This window comes from Mya arenaria, chromosome 3, assembly GCF_026914265.1.
Source record: "Mya arenaria isolate MELC-2E11 chromosome 3, ASM2691426v1".
NCBI classification, from domain to species: Eukaryota; Metazoa; Mollusca; class Bivalvia; order Myida; family Myidae; genus Mya; species Mya arenaria.
The window spans coordinates 12079111-12099301 of record NC_069124.1 but is presented as its reverse complement, the minus strand read 5'-3'; the positions used below and the strand labels follow the sequence as shown (position 1 = coordinate 12099301).

Here is a 20191-nt window from a genome sequence, read left to right as displayed (position 1 = left end):
CCGTATTTTTCATTGCATTCATGCTGTGGCGTTAAGATGGCGTTGGTTACTGTTCACTACTGGACTAGTCCCTCCATTTTACATTTAATTCCTTCAATTCAAGTATGGTACGCAGAATTCGACGTTAGAGGGGGCGTAACCTTTTGACTTTCGCCCCTCCGTCAGAACTAGAATTTATAAGGTTTAAAATGTTTTAACAATTTCTAGTCCGAAATGGTGCATTTTGAACGTATTTTATTACTTTTTTCCGATATTGGCTTAAAAATTAACTTGGACTATTTTTTATATTTTTTATTGGAGGGGGAAGATGGTGGTTTTCTTTTAACGTTGCTCAGAAATACATGTCTTTGTATTTGTTCATTTATGATTTAAGCGATCCGAGCCACAGATAAGCTAGTTCTTTTCTTATTAATTAACAATATTTAGTTTTAAAAATGCGATGCCTGTTAAATTAAAGTACCCCAAATGTAAATTATGGTTTTCATTTGAAAGGCCATTGGTTGCTGATTACTATTTTATTTTTTAAATAACCAAACTACACGTTTCATTATGTTATTATGGTTTGTATTTTTGGTCTATATATTTCTTTTGAACTTGCATATATGCAGGCCAACGTCAAAAAGCTTGTTTGTTGCATTAAGTTCTGTCTTATTCTATAGTTCTTTTCTTGCACATAAACTCCTTTCAAATGATACCAAAATAAGATGGGGTCGTCTTAAATGCGATTTGAACGCATGCTCAACATGTCTAGTACCTCGCATGCAATACAGTATAGCTGTATGAACAGATAATTTACGCAAATGGAATCTTAAAACACATAAACAATAACTGTTGACTTCAGCCTTTTGTTATTTTCATGATAATATAATATCTTGGACACCGTATCCTGGGAACATGGACGACGCTGCTTTTTGATGTTTACATTTTTATTTTGGTGCAAAATATTGTCCTAGATTCTTTTTATTTAACAATTAACTATGGCTACCACAGAAAAAACTATGGCAAGCGTAAAGGAAGCTCGAGAACTTTACGAGTTAAAACAAAAAGCTGCACAATTTTATGCAGAAAATGGAGTTCCAGCGAAAATGGAAGACATTCTCAATTCTATGTTTTATGACAACCCGAACGACGTGTATGGGCATTTAGTAAGTCTTTAAGTATGTAATTAGTAAGTTAAACCCTTAGATAAAATGTGGTCATGGTAAACTGATCAATTATGGCTATTCCCAGATGTCAATCTCGCCATAATTTTAGGGTCTACCTACATTGTCATTTTAAGACAAAACACTGAAAATTTGAGCTAATTGGTCTGCCAATGTGGGCTGATTGGCTGTATGGTCATGGTGTACCAAATTTATTCTCTTTATGTTGAATAATTTTATAATTAACAATGTTACTACTTACCCATCAACATCCAGAGCGCTAGTCTAAAATAATAGACGTGTTATACGGGATTCTTCCAATCCCTAACATCTAAACGGGAATGTGCAAAAAACAGGGGTGTTTTAAAAATATTGAAATTGTTTTAAGTGAAGTATTTTATGGTTGAAATTGATCATTTAAAAGTTATATTCATATTTTACCATGTAAGTGAAATGTTATTTTGCACTAAACAAGCATTTAATGCATTAAAACAAGTTGTTTACCTTTCAAATAAAACGAAAGTTGACTGACACAGACAACAATTATGCGAAGGGGAACAACTCAATACAATCGTAATAACTCGGCCTCCTCCAACAAAGCTTCGAGATAGACCTCGTTATACAATCGAAACAATTCGGCCAAGGCCGAAATGTTCCGAGCGATTTAAAACTGTGCCCTGAAGCCTTGCAGGTGCCCTTCATGTATATATCGTTATGTTTTGACAGAGTGAAATGAAAAAAGCCGTCAAACTCATAATTATAAGTTGGATATTTATTTTTTGTGTACGGAACTAATATAAAATAACATTATCTGGTAATATTTCTTGTTTTTTTTTATATTTTATAGACCCTAAATGCTTTAACCCGGAATCCTGATCGGAACAACTACCCACTTTTTATACTAAACAATTTGTACGTGAAGGATTTGCCATATCAAAAATCTTGAAAAATATCTGTCAACGTACAATTATTTGGACTACCAGAGCACCAGCATATTTACGCAATTAAAATAATAAAAATGGAATAACAGATAATTAACATCTGAATGAAATGCATTGTAAAAGAAGGATTATTGCCATTATAAAAAAAAGTATTGGTATGTAACATGTTATGATAAATTTGTTATGTTTTTTTAAAAGAGATATTCTTATCAATGTCGCCACAATGTGCATTCCGATTCTAGGAAAGAATAAAACATCTGCATAAAATATACCATATTTCCCCATCTATAAGTCAGAGAAATTGGGTCCAGATTTTAACCTCAAAGGAGGGGGCCCGTCTTGTAAGCAAGGCTATAAGAAATTCAGAAAGAATCAAGTCAGAATCAGTAATATTCAACATATGGTATTTGACTGACAGATTGTTTGTTGATGACATCCCAATAAAAGTGACCAGATCACAACCATCGGACCACGGACCTATAAACCATGGATTGGCAACTGCCCCATATCGGTAAAAAGATAAGAAATAATAATTTACCCACAATTCTTAGCGCGCGTTCGGCAAATATCGGAAAATTCGGCCGAATTTCCGATGGGTGATTAACGGCAATCTTCAGTTATTTCCGCCAACTCTGCTTATAATGCCTTGTTCATTATATATTTAATTATAATTTATAACTGTGATTTTAATCAGATTCAATTGGACTATTATCAACTCAAATGAAAGGTCTGCGCATTTAAGTCAATTTAAATTAATGTTTTCCTACATGTATATATTCGGCCGATGTCGGACGTCTCGAAAATGACCACACGGTAAAATCTCGGAATGAAATCCCGCTGCACGCGTGAGTTTGAGATTATCGCATGAACACAGATGAGAGTTGCCAATCCATGGTTTATAGGTCCATGATCGGACCAAGAAACTCATCTTTTGCCAAATGAACACTTGTTATCTTCCATTTGGCAAACGCTTGTTATCAGCCAAACACATGGTTGATAACAGGAGACACATTTTGCTGACTTTATGAAGAAAATATTTTTTGACATGTTACTTTTCCATGTCCGATAAAAAAAAATACTTTTTTTCTTACAATTAGGCTTTGCTTATATCATGCAGACTAACTGGCAGGTTTCAAAACACATTTCATTAATGTTAACATTTATTTATCTGCAATCATCAATGGTTATTTATTTTTTCAACTACAATCCAAACAGACACCTTTGAAAGTTTGACTTGTATTGGAATGATGTGTGTCTCTGCTGCATATCAAACGGTACAATTTGTGACGTCAGAGCATGAGTGGTGTAGAGATAAAAGGCACGTGGCAATGGTTTGTATTTAAATCGGTCAGTGAAATACTGTATGAGCCCATTTTACTCCCAAGATTGCGTCTAGGCTGGTTAGAAAAAACCATACGATCAGAAAAAAAAATCAATCATCTTTCAGGCTAGGGAAGCCTTTATTTATTTTGTTTTGGACTGGATTTCTACCACCTAGATAGCTGAATGGTATTGTGACTGCTCTTCGGGTCTAATGTCATGAATTTAATCCCAACATGAACAAAAACATCAAAAAAATTGTGTAGTAGAACAAATTGGTCTTGATTTATTTATACTGCCTCTTAAATACCTGCTTGACTGCAAAACATGTATGTCCTCTTCCTTTTTTTGAACTACAAAATCACAAGCTTTCAAGCTATTGAAGTTGGTCATGTATGATATAGTCAACTGAGCATATCGTGTTGGCGGCTGGTTGAATTCCACACTGAAATGTGCACCAGGGGGACTGTTTCAATAAAGATCTTAGTCGATTTTAGTCGTAAATTGAAATTACCGGTATCTAAGTATCAAAGTTCCATTATTTTGCTTCAAATTTGAGTGAAATGAGCTTTTACCATCATTAAAAATGAATACAGAGATGAGGAAATAAGAACAATATGATGTATTGCCATTTGTGCCCTTTATACAGATTTAAGATAATTTAAGTTACAACTGAAAACCTTTATTGAAACGGCCCCAAGGTGACCTAAGTTGGTAAAGTGCATCTATGAGTACTTTTGTAAACATGTTTGTCTCATTTGCTTGATGAAATTAAATGTTACATTCTAACACTATGAATTATGCAATTTTCTCTCATTTTAGCTAAACTTTGCTAGCTTTTTATGTCAAATTTTCAAAACACTTGATTTTGCAGGCAAATTACTTCCAAGGGTTTGCCCAACCAGCCAAAATTACCAGTGTGCAGGCAAGATCTGCATTTGACGCAAAAGGACAAAGAACCATATTGACTGATATTTTCTGCTCAGTTAATAATAAAACAAAGGTAGGACCTTTTCTGTGGATATTTAAGTAGTATCGTGCTAGGTACATTGTCATGCTTATAAGCATACTTCTACTAAAAAAGTTAAAGCATTTTACATCACTCTTAACCAGTGACAAACAGTTATTTCCATTCCATGTGTTACAATGATAAAACAATTACAGTTTATTCAAATTAAAATGTAAAATGCCAAATGTAAAATATAAATTTAAGCATTCTGAGATGAATCTCATCTCATTCCCACTACCAGCCCATTAATTCATATGTTGCTTTTGTCACAGCTGTTAGCATCCAGTGTAAATTCATCAGTGTCTCCACTCCTGTCTGAGCTTGCCAAGCCAGAGGAACTTGATGATGAAGCTAAAGACCGAGAGGCTGGACTGGAAGCTGCCATTAACATTATAAATAAAGAGATCGCATCACGCTTGCAGGGCCTCCAACCTACAGCTCAGGCTGATATCGACAAAGTTATCACGTAAGAAATTGTTGGCTGTGGTTAAGTAGGTCTTTCTTTTAAATAAAGAATTACTTATAGATTTGTTGGATAAAATCAGCTAAGTTTTACATTTTAATTTCAATAGAAAAGCGTTAATGTTCAGTTATGATAGATTTTTTAGAACTTTATCTTAGCTCCTATCCAAGTCTCAGCTTCATTATCCTTTTTAAACATTGGCTCACAAGATCCCAAGTACTCAAAAGTGATCTATTGACTGAGCAGGTTTTGTCTGGTGTCTGCTGTCAACATGTTTGGCTTGAAATTACCGGGTACATCTGCACAGAACCCCCAAGTCTGATTTTTCTCAAACTTTGACAGAATATCCTGTTCCAGTCTATTGCACACCAGGAGATAAAAATAGAAACACTAGGCTATGTTAAGTCAGGTCATCTACCAAGTTTGTGAAAATGTTGACCCTCTGGTTAAGCTGATGTATATAGGGTTATAAAGAACAATCTTTAAGATCCTATTCTTATAAACTGCAATGACAACAGCAACAACTAAAACAACAACAAAATTAACAATAATAAAAATAATGATTATTGTAATGAGCATTTTTTGTATTCTGAAAACAAAGCTGAATTAACCCTATTGTATATATTTAAATATATTATACAGTTACAATTATAAATCAAACCAAAGCTGCATGATAGAGACATCTTTTCATTGCGTTTGGGCTTATCAGATGATGATCACATATGGCTGTGAATCTAGCCATGCTCACATCAGTTCTAAGGCAGTATTTTAGTAAAATTATTCAGATTTATTGGTCTACAGCTGCAGTGTGTGTATACAACAAGATAAATTAGGTCATATATGCTATGTCGGAAGGCAACATTTTGCTTAAATTGAAGCCTTATAACAAAGATAACATTTCTTTTTCTTCACCCATTTTAAATGAAACAAACGGCTGTCTATGCCGCTTAAACAGCCCTGCCTTCGTTCCATTACCACAGTTTGATTAGGTGATTATGTTCCTCAAACACTTCGCCAAACCTGTTTCCAAACTAATGTTTTGACAGAACTCCATCAGGCGGCTGTTGTGTGAAAAGGTTTGTCAAAGTGTTTTAAGAAACTTAAGTCTTAATCAAACTAAGTAAAAGCCTGAACGCAGGGCTATGGAAGTGGCATAGACTGCGCCATGTTTCATTTCATATGGTGAATAGATAGTAAAGTTATCTTTGTTTAAAGTCTTCATTTGAAGCAAAATGATGCCTTCCAATGTAGCATTTATGACGTAATTTATCTGTGGTGTACACACACTGAGTTGTATACCGTATAGGTTGTCACTTTTTCAGTCATCGAAATTAGACTTTTGGATGAACAAGCCCGAATTCTTATACTATTGCTTGGCATCAAGTTTTTGAACAAGCCCTGCTATAAAAAATGCAGAATTTGAGCAAGCCCGGAAGACATTTTACCAGTACAGGGCTTGCGGGCTTGTGCTAATTTCGACCACTGCTTTTTACTGTTGACCAAAATCCTTGAACTATAAAGAATATCACTGGATAAAAAGGTTTGTGTTTTTTTTTACTAAATGCCATCCTTGCGTCAATATCAGAAAGCTAGGTTGTCTATGATTTTTTGTTGAGAAAAGGGATTTAATTTTATGGTTTGAATTCAGAAGTAAACAAATGCAGAATTTTAAGAATCTCCAACAAAATGCAAGTTATGAAAAGTTTACTCAGATGAGCAACTTAGGGCCAAGACGGCGTACTTGTCACTTGACCATAGAGGCTAGAGCTCTTTTTCTATTCATACACAATTATCAAAACAGTAACAAGTATCAACAGATACTGAGTATGTTGATTGGTTTAAGCTTTTTGCTAGAGTCCTGTTATATACTTTAAGTTTCACAAGATTTTTACCGTAACTTTACTGTAGGACATGATAAATAGGAGAGATTCAATATAGCAAAATGTATAAAGGATCTCTGTAAATGGTAAGCATAATATTTAATAAAAATACAATACCAAAATTTCCTGGCTGATATCCTTTAGTATTTTCTGTTACCATTCAGTTGTTTGGTAGTGTGTAGGCTAGTGTGTTATTGCAGTGGCTACATTGGAGAGTTGAAGGCTGCAGAAGATGAGAGAATTGCCCGGGAAGCTGAGACCCAAGCTAACACTGAGGGATCAGACAACGAGAAGAAACCCGGATCCAGCATCACCAAAGATAAGCCCAAATCCGGAAAGTATGTACATTAAGAGATGCTGCAAGGCACTTTAGTCACTTATATCTTAGGTAATGTTTTATATTCGATAGGGGGATACTATTTGCAAATGCCTGAGTGGCTGAATTGATGCACCTATCAATGTTTTTCCCGGGGGGGGGGGGGGGGGGGTATAAAGGGACTTTAGACAGACTGGATATTTAATGCCTGAGACACATCCAACCCTAGTGATTCTGAAAAATTTTCCTGCTCAAGGACTGGGGTATTGAAAACAAATTTGCAGTTTGTCTAATCCCCTAGGAATAAACATTGATAGGGGCATAAAGCATTCATATCCCATAACTTAAATGACAAAGACTAAACACAGGATCTATACTAGATATTAGAACTTATATATATATATATATATATATATATATATATATATATATATAACAGTATATTGAGTAGCATGTACATTGTAGCATATAACATTATAGCATTTGAGTACATTGTAGCATGAATAAGTTTTGTTTGTTAATGATATACCAACTATCAGATAAACAATGTGCTAGTACATGTGTATGTATCTATAACAAAAAAAAACAAAACCACATTGCTCTGTGCACATCTTATGTAACAGTGACATATCATGTAAGTCTTAATAGTTGACAAATGAAAAAAAATAAAAAAACACAAATTGTTTGAGTGAAGTGCCGGAGGAGAAAGATATGGCTGAAGATAAAGATCCTAAAGTAAAGGAAACTGTAAAGAAGGGCAAAGTCAGTGCCCGATTGAAAAAAGGGTCTTTGAGGGCAGGCAGCAGGGCCATAAGTCGGGCTGCAAGCAAAATGGCGACTGGATTCCCCTCAGCTGCACGTCATAATGTTCATAGCCATGTAGCATTGAGGCCTGACTCTGGGTATCACTACTGTGGTAGAGCCATCGTGAACTTGTCAACACTTTGCCAGTCTTTGCACTAGTATTTATTGTTGTTGTGGCTACTTGTGATATAAGTCAAAGTTTGATTTACAATTTCAGGAATAACATGAATAAATAATCTTTTATTTTATTTTCAATTATAAACTTTTACTGTTTCCTGGAAAGGTCTAACGCTTCTTCCAAAAAGTAAGAGCTGCAATTGGTTTAAAGGTTTTTGATCAAAATGTACTGAGCATGCATTGTAAGCTAACATAATGGTTTGTTTGCGCCAATGTGTATGTGCAAAGTAAATGAGTAATTTAGTGTGTTTATTTGCAATGGTGTTGGAGCTACCTTACTTTATTACTGGCTTCAGGTGGTTTATAGAGATTTATCAGTGAGATCATAGTAATATTTTACTGTTTCAAAAAAGACCACTTTCTCGTCAAAATCAAAGAATTCAGCACACACAGGGCTGGGACACAATTTCAGCAATGTCATTTCTAAATTATTGAATATAATTTATTGCAATAATAAAAATCAAGAGAAAAATCAATTGTTTCAGTGTTAATTTGCAATAATTTTGCTGAATACCAAAAGTTGATATATTTTACTTGTGGCTTTTGCTATTTGTGAAGTACAGCTTTTGTTGCTTACTCTGTGAAATATAAATTTTGATCTTACACTGAAGCAATCAATTATCCTCTACATAAATTCAGACATGTTTGATTAGATAATAAAGTTCCATTGGCTTGTTTGCCTGGAGTACCGGTATGTAATTTGTATTTACCAATTAGCTTCAACATGAGCCATAATGCTTTTAATTTTTAATTTGCTCGGGTTTCAATAAAGACTGATTAAGATTTTCTATAGCATATAATATGTAAATGTCTATTTTATGTTTGAATATGATGTTGTTTCCACAGAGATGGCTATCATGATCTCTTTGAGGTGTGATTACCAGTATATAATTATGTCTGTTTGTGTAGTATTAATGTTTAATTATGTGGACTTTAACCTCACTGTAACTCTAACTTGAAACATATTACAATATATGGCATACTATCTAGGGTTTAAATCTTTAGATGATAAGAATAGTTCACATTTAAACATATTAATTTTATTGTAAAAGTAGACGCACGATATTAATCTGTGTAACCCAGTGCCTCCTTTTTCTCACAAATATAATGATAATTGCACTAATGCTACATTAATGACAACATTATAGATTCTAATGACATTTTTTATGTATTTATATCGTATTGGGGAGGAAATTGGAATTAATTGAATGATGCAATGTCACATTCCTTTCAGGGGAGGTAAGGGTGGTAAGGGCGGGGCACCCGTGGTTGTGGTCCCTGATGAGCCTAGGGAACGGATGGTGGCAGGGAGCGTGTGTCTCAGCGCAACCAGTCAGGCTGTGTGTCAGGCCGGGGCTGCAGCGGACGGTAACGAGGTGTACGAACATGTAGCAGCACTTAGGTTTGGACAGGTGCGGAAAACATGTTTGGTTGTACAAAAGGATTTAGTTATAATTTGAGTGAAGTAATTTTGAAAGAAGCTTGAAAAGTGTGTGATACAAGGTTTATGTTCTTTCTGACAACTAACACAGACTTTTAAAATGTATCTTATTTTACACTTTACATTCAAAACATGAAACGTAAAGTAAGTTAGGATAACTCAATAAGTTTAGTTTACATGGTTAACACTGCTAAATTGATTTACAAACATCTGATGTTTGCATCTGTTTATGATAGTTAAGATGTTCAACTACATGTGTACTTCAGTTATGTATACATATAATGTAACTGTAAAGGAGTGCAGAAAAAGTGCAGTTTGTGCATGCAGTCTTTATTCATCGAACAGTTCACTAAGTGCAATAATATTACCGGATATATTTTATTTTTTGCGTTCAGGCCCCGCAGCAGTATCGTATGCCACTGCCCATGGTGACAATCTTCCAGAGTGGGAGAGCCGCTCCAGGAAAGTCCAACTGCGTGAAGGAATACATGCTGGTATCGCCACCAGGGAAACTACTGAATGAGGTACAGCTTTATAGGCCGTATAAGACAAAATAAATTGGAAATTATAACATGGGTTAATTCCTGTGCCCTTTAGGAAATGTTATAATGTCCGCAATATTCTATACTTATACCTTTAAAGGGAAGTTCATGATTTGATTTTATATTCATTAAGGGAATGATACATAGCATAATTATATCATTTAGACTATATTGCATGAAATTTTCTGCTTGAACTAATCTTAAACTGATTTTTGAATCACTACTATTGGTAATACATGAAGTCCATCCTGTTTGGGACTTATGGATTTCTTTCACTTACTGTATTCAATGTTGGAAAACTTGGTTCAAACACGAGAATAAGATTCTCTTTAAAGTAGAATAATGTGTTTTTATACAAATGATATTTATATATTCATGTGTATGTTTCAGAGTGTACCCAAGATATTTGCTGTTTACAATGATGTTGTCAAGGCTATAATGGGGAAGAATGGGGTAGGTTGTTGTGTTCCAGCTCAGCTATTTGATAAATGAGATGGCTATTACAGCCATCAGCGTCAATGTATGCAACTAGTTAACTATAATTTAGTATATCAAAGTGAACATATCTACTTAATAATCAAGTGTTAGTCTTTATTTTATGCAATAGTAGTGAAAGTACACACATTTAGGCGTGAAATGCACACTGACATTGCCACACTTTGCGGGTGTCCGCAGATGATCACACCCTCCATAGGTGTATTTATCCATTATACATGCATTAAAGTACTCAATACAACACATGTATTTTATTTAAAACTTCATTAATATTGTCATGGTTATCAAAGTCATAGGTGATAAACATGTTCATTGAAATAAATAAAAAAAGTTGCCCTTGTTTGACAAAAACAGTTTGCTGTTTCAAGTTATCATTGCTATTCATTTAAATAAATTAGAATTATTTCACGTCTCATGACCTGTTCTTCAGGAAAGCGCAGTTGGTTTCATGGACGTCAGTAACTTATATTGTTATTTAATGTTATAGTAGTCCATCACAATCACAGATGCTTTGTTTCTGCACATTATCAAAGTATTTGATGTGATGGATTTCACCCTATTAGTTAGTCTGTTGTTGTTTTTTAGACACATGCTCATTACATTACATGCTGTAACAAGTCCCATAATTTTGACTAGAATTTTTCTGAATTATGTCCCTTGTTCAACTGCAAAAAATGGGCGAGCTTTAGAATCCACTTAAGGTGCTTTATTCTATCAGTGCAATCACTGCAGCTTACATTGATTGTACTTCATGCATTTGTTATTCAATGTTTAGAGTACGCCAAACAAAAAAGCAGAAAAGGTAGGAAACTCACACCTTGCAATGCAAAAATTATTTGCTGTAACACCCTGTATATGTGGTTCAGTACATGCTGCACTTCTCTTGTCCTTGGGCTGTATTCAATATCTACCTTAGATTTGACTTTATTTTGAGATTAGAATCCATATCTTTCGGTTGGATTGTAAAAAAAACTGGGGCTGTATTCATTAAGCGACTTTGACAATTTTCAACATAGTGGAAAAAAATTCAAATTTGAATTTTAAGAAAACAAACATGTTTGTACATCAAAAATATGAAAATAAGCCAAAAATGGTCTAAACGATACATGTATATAGATAAATGTGATAAAAGTAGAGGGTATTTAAAATAATCATAATTCAAAAATAATGAAATTTTCACTAAGTTGAAAATATTTATCAAGATGCTCTATAAATACGACCCTAGTCAATGGAGTGCATGAGTTCAGTGAGGCTGCTTGAGCTCTAAAGATAAGAATAAGAATTATATTGAATATGGCCCCTGGTTTCATTATTTCATTATTATTAAAACTTGAAGGTACATTTTTATGGCACAGCGGACTTTAGACAAAACATATACATATATTTTTTTATGTATCGGAGCAACATGGGCTGTAAACTTGTGTTTCATGTAAAGATATCCTTATTTTTAAATCTTTCTTTGATACATACTACTATAGTAAGGTATTTACATAGCGTTTAAAAGAAGTTGTTATTCTAAATGAAAGTAGAATTGTTTATTATTATTCTGTCTTTGAATGTACGTGTTTATTAGAAGAGTTGTGCGGGCAGTGGGTACATTGTAGTTATACAGTATACGGAAGTCATCAGTAATTGCCGCACTATGATAGGGAACTTTTTACTTTCCTTTCTAAAAACATTTTAAAATATTACATATTACATCCATTATATATATTAAATGGAATGATTCGGAAGAAGAAGTTAATTAGGTTTCAAGATTTTTCTATAATTTGCATTCAATATGTGTTTCTTATATTGAAAAAAATATACAGTTGTGTTTGAAACACTATTATTTTTACTGAATTGATGACCATAAATGAGCTCATCAGTATATGGTGCAGCTACTGAGAGTGGCCTAGCTATAAAGGTGTCAGCCTCTCACCCAAGAGGTTGTGGGTTTGAGCCCCACCAGGAGTATGTTCACTTAGCCACTCAGACGGGACACCCATACAGCCATACTGGTTTCTACCGAGGAAATTGACTTGACAGTTATGAATATCATGTTGAAGCTGTCTTCACAGTGAAGCATTAACTATATAAGTCTTAATTATCCTGCCATCTCATCCTTAGTACCCTGTCTATTCTAAATGTATGACCCAACTGATGCCTTGTGCAAATTGACTGCAGAAACCTTGCACTCATGAATAATTGATGAGGTGAAATCTGGATGTTTGATTGGATGCCTGAGATTTATCCGTAAGGCAAAATTGAAATAGTTATAAATGAATATTCATGCATTACAAAGGTTTGCTAGCCTTTTTTTGTACGGTGTAGAGTAAACTGAATAATAGCCTGGATTTCAATGAAGGACATCTGATGCTGTTATCCCTTCCTCTTCTTAACTTCTTTCCTCTGTATGCAGATTGTTGCCCGGAATGTGACAGACCTTGGAGCGCTGATGGTTTCGTTTGACCGCCCAGAGCAAGGGCTTGACATGATACAGGAATCCATGACCCGACTGGGCCTCACGCCAGGGGAGGACCTCTATCTGGGCCTCAACCTGGCTGGACATGAGATCTTCGACTATGTAGGTATCCCGAGTGAAAGGATGCATGAATTTAAATTTGATGATATAGATGTATTAGGTATTGCGTGTGCTGGTTAAATTCCTTTACTGATGGACTTAGTTCTATAATAATAATGCATTAAAAGTGACTGAAAATATCTAAATAAGACATTTGAGTTTTAAAGATGAAATATGTTTTTGCGACCATATTTGCTGTTTTGCTTTGTGGTTATATGAAGAAAAGTGAATATTGATGCTAGTGTTTGCACTGAACTGGCAGTGTTGTATTGTGCATATTACATTTTTTTCTACATTCATGGCCTATCTTTTTTACCTAAATTTGACATTGAGACATGTATTTGGACTTAGCAGTAGCTGATAAATTCTTGTGTGATTTGACTTTCATCTAAAGATAATCTCAATAATGAATACTTTTGAATTGACAATCAGACATATTTAAATTTCTCTACTTTCATTCTACTGATGATAGAAGTTTTAGAAATAAATGCATGAAAATAAATGGACTTGCATGAATGTTCTGCTCTAACTGCATCTCATAAACAGTACTTAGTTTATAATGCATTTGTACTAGTTTTGGTAGAGTTTATAACAGACATATCCCTTTTATAATGACCCCTATTACTATTTACCTCACTATTTCACCATGGTATGTATAAAGGATATCCCAACCGGTAAAGAAAAGGTTTCCCAGAGCTTTCCATTGGCCGAGAAAAAGCTTGCCGTATGTATAGTACATGTGGATGCTAGATTGTATTCCTTATACACTGTCATATAGATTCTTCTGTCCTTATAAAGCCAAACAAAACTTGTATTTAAATCTGCACTCTCCCAGATTGGCTGATTTGCCAAAAAAGAATTTGTCATGGAATGAGCCAATTTTTGCATAATGTCTGAAACCAGTGATATAAGACTGCTGACAAAAGATCTCATCGCAGTTTTCATATTTACGTTTGAAATTTAGTGTTTTATGGCTAACGCCTTAAGAAAAATGAGTCTCGGCATAAGACATCAATTTTTTAACGTTAATATGAAATCTGCTATCTGAGCTTTTGTAAGCAGTCTGATATGACTGGTTTCCAGACATTTACGCACAAAATGGCTAATTCCAAGACAAAAAATAAAAAAGTTGCCAAAATAATCAATCTGTGAGAGTGCAGCTTAAAATAAATGTATTAACATTTTTAACATTTTTGTCTCTCTATTTTTTATCAAGGTACATGTATTGTCATAAGCTTGTGTCTTAGTAGACAGTGAAGTGGTAACATGCAAAAATATTTTTTTTTTATCATAGAAACTATTTACGGAATATATATGAAACTTGGTATGCATACAAAAAACCCGATGCATTTTGTTATTTGTCAAAAGGCCCATAACTGGCTTAAGCATTTCGTATTAACATGCCCATTTGTTAACTAAGAAATGATGAGCTTAGTGACATCAACTCACAGGTCTTTTCTATTACATACATTTTATCCTTTCAATAAACTGGTTTTGTTTGGCTTAACAAATGTATATAACTATATTATTTTGTGGAACTGTATTTGTTCATTTGGTTAGGTATAATTATGTTTTAGATTGTTAGAGTGGTCTTAGTTGTGATTGTTATAATAAATATTTTTGTAAATATGGTTTGCATAAGATGAATAAGTATCCTAGCATATAATTGTCATTTAGGTATAGCAGTCGTAGATTGAGTGTGGGTAGCTTTCTTTTAGTTCGCTTATTTTTGTTTTGTATCATACGATGTATGCCCTTCAATGCTAAATCAGCCCTTCTGAAAGATTCAGGGTCAACCCTAGATTTAAGGCTAAATTAATGCTGCTCATACACATCTCAAAGTATTCTAAATAGCTCATTTATATTAAATATTGCAAAATCAAATGTATACACATTTATGTATGTATCTGTACTTTAAGTCTTGTGATTCTGACATTATGTATTGCAGTGCTCAAGTTAAAAATGTACCATACTTCTGTATTTCCATTTCTGTATGTGCTTATATTTTTGTTTTCAAAATACATAAAAAACAATAATTTGCGTGCTTCTAAATTTTCAGATTTCTTCAGTTGATGTAAATTTCACATGATGTGGCATTTAGAAGTAGATATCACTTAGAAATAGAGAGAAATGTTTGAATCTTTGATGGCAATGATCTCGTGTTCTTTTAGATCTAATAAGTCTTTCCTTTAAATTTACTTTTATACATCAGGGACTAAACAAACGCAAGTTATCTTATCTAAATATTTCATGTGTAGTTAACAGTAGCTGTTACAGGTTTACACTGTTCTTAAATCATATTTGATTTATGATGAACTTGTTGACTTGTACAATCATGTTCTATATAAGTATTCCGACTTATGATTGTGTCAAAGAGGATAATTGTTTGTTGTAGTGTAGGGTCAGCTGTAAGTTTCAACCAGTGTGCACCAAAAGCTATATTACACAAGGCGGCGTAGCCATGAGTGCAATATTTTTATTTTGGTGTTAACAAGGGAATGATATTGCAATCTTACACTGACTGAAACAATTAATTTTACTGTTTATCATATGCCTAAAAAAGATATAAACTGACAGTTTAAAATAATTATAGTTTTTAAAAACAAGCACGTCAATATGTATGCAAAGATAACGGCATTTTGGAAATGACATCGTTGCAAAGCCCTGTGCACCCTGATATTTGGGTTAAAATTTTAAATATCAGTTTTATTTCACTGATGAATGTTAATAAATCACCAGAAAGCATATAGTAAATTACTGTACAGTATAGTCTTTTTGTGAATGATAACTGCATCTTAGCTGTACTTTTCAAGTTTCACATATTCTTTGAGGTCTTTTCCATTTTTCACTTTTTCACAGAGCTGTCAGGATCTGTTCGTTTTGCTAAAACATCTCTCTTTATCAAGACTGGTTAACAAAATCTGACTACTAGTATCTTTATCAAATGGAAAACATCTGCACTTTCTACTATGTTCATAAACACTTTTTTCAGTGTCTTGTAGAAAGACTGGTTAAATCACATGAAAAAAACTTCTGTCTTACTCTATTTAGTAGATTATGTTTGCTTTTTCACATTTCCCATTGTGTTAGGTTTCAAACCGGGTGAGTAGATTAGTGCAAGGTTTGCATGGGAAATGTGCATGGGAAATGGTGCATGGAAAATGGTGCATGGAAAATAGTGCACAGAAGATATGCTGGGAAATGCAGTGCAGTGGGAATTATTGGGAATTGGGAATTATATGCATTTGGTTAATTATCTTTGATAGAATACTAATTAATTATTTTGTATCATGTTTCTTCATTCTTTTATCAGCATATGTTATGTTAGTCTATCAAAAATATTTTTCAGTTAAGATAGTCTTAAGCAGTTCAATTAAAAAAATAAATATTTCCAACAATATTTGACAATTGAAGGTGAGCTTTTGTGCATATTATTCTCATATGGGGTAATTAGGAATTGAAATACTACACTTCCACAGTCTTATTCTATTATGAATGTTATTCTGTGACAGACATTTAGTTGTAATACAAATGCCTCTTTTATTCACATCACTTTGATTTCAATGTTTAATACGCTAAGTGAAAGCTCAGTTTGCATATATGGCATCTCTTAAACTGACAAAAGCAGTTTAGACTTTAGAGATTTTGTTTTTAAAACTACATTAAGTCATTCCTGTAATTTCCTCAGAGTTCTTGAAACCCATTTATTTTCCTATTAAAACTATTATAGAGCTTCAGCATTAAACTCTGACCTCTGTTTCCTGCCATATTTTCAGGAAAAGGGAAAATATGAGGTCGTCACAGGACAGCAGAAAGCGGCTGATGATGTCATCGATTTCTGGGTAGACATCATCACAAGATACCCTGCTATCATAGCCATCATTGATCCTTTCAGAAAACAGGTTGGCTGATTAGAATATATAATTATATTCCTTACTTTGTTGTGAAAAGTTTTCCATGCTTGTTCAACCTAAATGTGAAATTATGAATTACTATGTCACATTCAAAGACCTTTTCTACATTTGAGTCAATAGAACTGTGTTGCTTTGAATGATTAATTTAAATCATATCTGGGATTAATAACAAATCCTACTCCCAGATCATATCGATAGAGGGCTTAGGCGTAAAACTATTGTGAAAACAAACATGTATTTACATTTTATCAATTTTACACCAACCAAAAGTCATTTCATTTAACAGGAAGGCCAGCAGTGGATGTCACTGTGTGAGAAGATATCAGAGAAGTGTTACATTCTGGGTGACAACGTATGGCATCGCCCGGGGCTACTGAAGGACGAGGAACTTACCGACACATTCCGCAGCTCAGGCAATGTCTACAGACTGGAGCAGATGAACACTATCACCAATATCCTAGAGTGTGCGAAGAAAACGGAAGGTTGGTTTTTATTTCATGAGTTCACCAAGGTAGCAAATTAGATGTATAGGGGAATCTTTGTCCAGTCTGATTTAGCATCTGTCATTCTTTGGTGATGCGACAAATTTGAGACTACAATTCATGTAATGAATGACGGAGAAAAATCATGTTGAGGTGTCAGTGCTTGTGTTTTTAACAAATTTTACGTTAAAGATTTTCTGTGTGTGTGTCATAAATTCAAGTGTTGATCTGATATTCATGAAACTTTGTCAGCATGATATTAAGGACCAGTGGGAACATTGGTCATCTCTGGTCAAAAACTAGTCACTGGGTCAAATATAAAGAAAAAAATTGTATTAAAGTTTCCTATTCCTTTCACAAGTTCATCAGTGGTCACCCAGTCTCAGAATATTTCTCAGCATGATATTAAGGACCAGTGTGAATATGGAACATTTTGGGCCAAAGACTAGGTCACTAGGTCAAAGCAAGAATAAAATTATGTGATTGAACAGTGTTTGTCCAAACTTCATGAAACTCGGTCTGAATATTTGTCAACATGTGGGTCATCTAACGTCTCTAGGTCAAATATTAAGACAAAATTTTGTAGTTTTGTATTCCTGTCATAAATTCAACAGTTTTAATTCAATCTTTTAGAAACACATTAGGGATATTATTCAGCATGACTTTTAGGACCAAGTAGTATCAGGTCAAAATCTAGATAGGACCAGTGCATAATTATGATTAAGCAGAATTTTCTTTTTCCTCTATATACATACATCCTGCTGCAAAGTCACACAAGAAAAATAATCAGGCTTTTAAGCTGTTTCTGCATTTACAGCTTGTTTTGTAGTTAGATTAGTGCAATGTTACTCTCGCCTTTTGAAAAATTGGTCAATTCATCCAAGAGAGCAAGTTATTATTTAGAAAATGCTGTAGGGGAAAACAAAATTTCATTTTATTCTATATTTTTCAGAAGCCGGAAATGAGACTGTACTGTCAACCAACATTGGAGATACAACTGATGTTTTCCTAGCTGACATGGTATTTAACAGTTTTATAGTATACATAATTAAATATTAAAATATACAGTATTTTTGTTCTGCTTTTCTTCATGTGGAAAAATTGTTTAAGGAAACCGACCCACCAATAAGCTAGTTCTCTGATAGCTCCATTAACCATTTTGTAAAATCTTTATGCCTGGTGACCCTATGTAACACTGATGTCATTTGAAAGGATAGCACTGGCTGATAATGGTTGTAATGTTTTAAATAAATGTTTCAAAACTGCATTATACATAAAATAGTTGTAGTTTTTGTTTTTTATTTCAACTGAAATTTTGCATATTTTTTTTAGGCAAAAAACATGTTATTTTCTGTGTCACTTCTGCACATAAAACCCTTCAAATGATACCAAAATAACATGTTGTCACCAGGCCCTAAATTCTTAAACTTCTAAGCTTAGCGGGCTTAAGTAGCTTAATTTAATAATAACATTACATACTTTGATTTTGATTAATAAAGGATGATTTATTGTGATTATGGTGAAGATAATTGCTATTCAAAGTCAAATTTTAAAGAAGTAAATATTACACGAAAACTAGAAAAAAACAAAAATAGTACGCTTAGTTTAACCCCGATGTAAGGGACTTAAGAAGTTTCGAGAAAATGGGGCCAGGCGTCTGAGAGTCACACATCTGGGTATTGGATACCTAAAATCCTCATAAAACTAATAATGTTTTAAGTTTTCATCTCTTCTATCCTTTCCAATGGTATGATGTTTATATTCTAGGCTGTTGGAATGAACGCCCGCTTCCTCAAGGTGGGTGGAGCAAGTCGCGGAGAGAGGGTCTCCAAACTCAACAGATTGATATCGCTTGAGCTCGCCCTGCAGGGGTGTGGTACACTGGCTCCAGGGGGAGACTTTAGCTTCCCCGTGATTACCCTCCCCCCACCCCCAGAGCCTGAGGAGGGAGATGCCGAAGAGGCTGAAGTAAAGGACTCCCCGAGGAAAAAGTAAAGGCAAGGACCACCCATTACAGATGTTGTGGATCCTTAGAAGTGAAAGTTAGAGACGATATTCACAAACTTATTCATTCCACAACAGAGAAGACCCACTTGAAAGAAAATATACATCTTTGTGTGATGTCTTTTTTCTTTGAGAATAATAGAGGATGTTTCTACGATAAAAAACAATGTTAAGGATTACAGGTACTTTTTGTCAGCTGTGCATGATCATACTGGCATTAATTGTTATTCCGTCCAAGTAATATACATTTGAAATGTAGTATTTTTTATTTTTAGTTTATTTTTGGCGATATATTTTATTGATTTGCAGTAATAGTACCTGTTAGTCTTGAAATGACATTTGCAAGGACTGTCTGTGATATTATAATACTAATGTATTTTGTTATTGTCAATAAAGAAGCTTTTGTGTGAATAATTGTTGTTTTGGTTAAAATCCTATTATAGCATTGACAAATTACATGTTTTGTCTGGGACCAATAATAATCCTACTCCCAGCTTTTGTGTACAATGATCATGATAGAGAGGCTTGGATTTATTAAACATCTTTAAAGTGCAAATGTGTTGTGTGCAAATTATATGTTTATAGCTCACCTGAATACTAAATGCTGAAGTTATGCGATTGTTTACAATCATTCTTTAACCAAATTTGATAAGAATTTGCTAAAATCAGTTTCTATAAACTCTTAAGCAAACTGGGAG

At 34.0% G+C, this 20191-nt stretch overlaps 1 protein-coding gene across 7 annotated transcripts; it reads left to right on the top strand.

The window, feature by feature from the left end:
* The first annotated feature begins 56 nt into the window (after positions 1–56).
* LOC128228574 (enolase 4-like) lies at positions 57–19957 on the top strand. 7 transcript variants are annotated; one of them, XM_052939966.1, is made up of 16 exons: positions 57–1145; positions 4278–4406; positions 4685–4878; positions 6956–7093; positions 8159–8179; positions 9287–9464; positions 9889–10017; positions 10426–10488; positions 11306–11332; positions 12932–13096; positions 13755–13817; positions 15153–15167; positions 16870–16995; positions 17294–17489; positions 18442–18509; positions 19257–19957. In XM_052939966.1, exons 1-16 carry the CDS (start codon positions 978–980, stop codon positions 19482–19484), a joined length of 1908 nt encoding a protein of 635 aa, XP_052795926.1. In that variant the 5' UTR covers positions 57–977; the 3' UTR covers positions 19485–19957. The 7 variants fall into 7 exon arrangements, with proteins under 7 accessions (XP_052795926.1, XP_052795930.1, XP_052795927.1 ...); XM_052939970.1 differs by lacking the exon at positions 13755–13817 and having other exon boundaries at positions 19257–19956; XM_052939967.1 differs by lacking the exon at positions 15153–15167 and having other exon boundaries at positions 19257–19956.
* Positions 19958–20191: the final 234 nt, after the last annotated feature.

Coding starts and splice junctions, on each gene's coding strand:
- LOC128228574 (XM_052939966.1), top strand. CDS start 978: ATGGCTACCACAGAAAAAACTATGGCAAGCGTAAAGGAAGCTCGAGAA. Junction 4,879..6,955: donor GATATCGACAAAGTTATCAC/GTAAGAAATTGT, acceptor GTGTTATTGCAG/TGGCTACATTGGAGAGTTGA. Junction 16,996..17,293: donor TTGATCCTTTCAGAAAACAG/GTTGGCTGATTA, acceptor TTCATTTAACAG/GAAGGCCAGCAGTGGATGTC.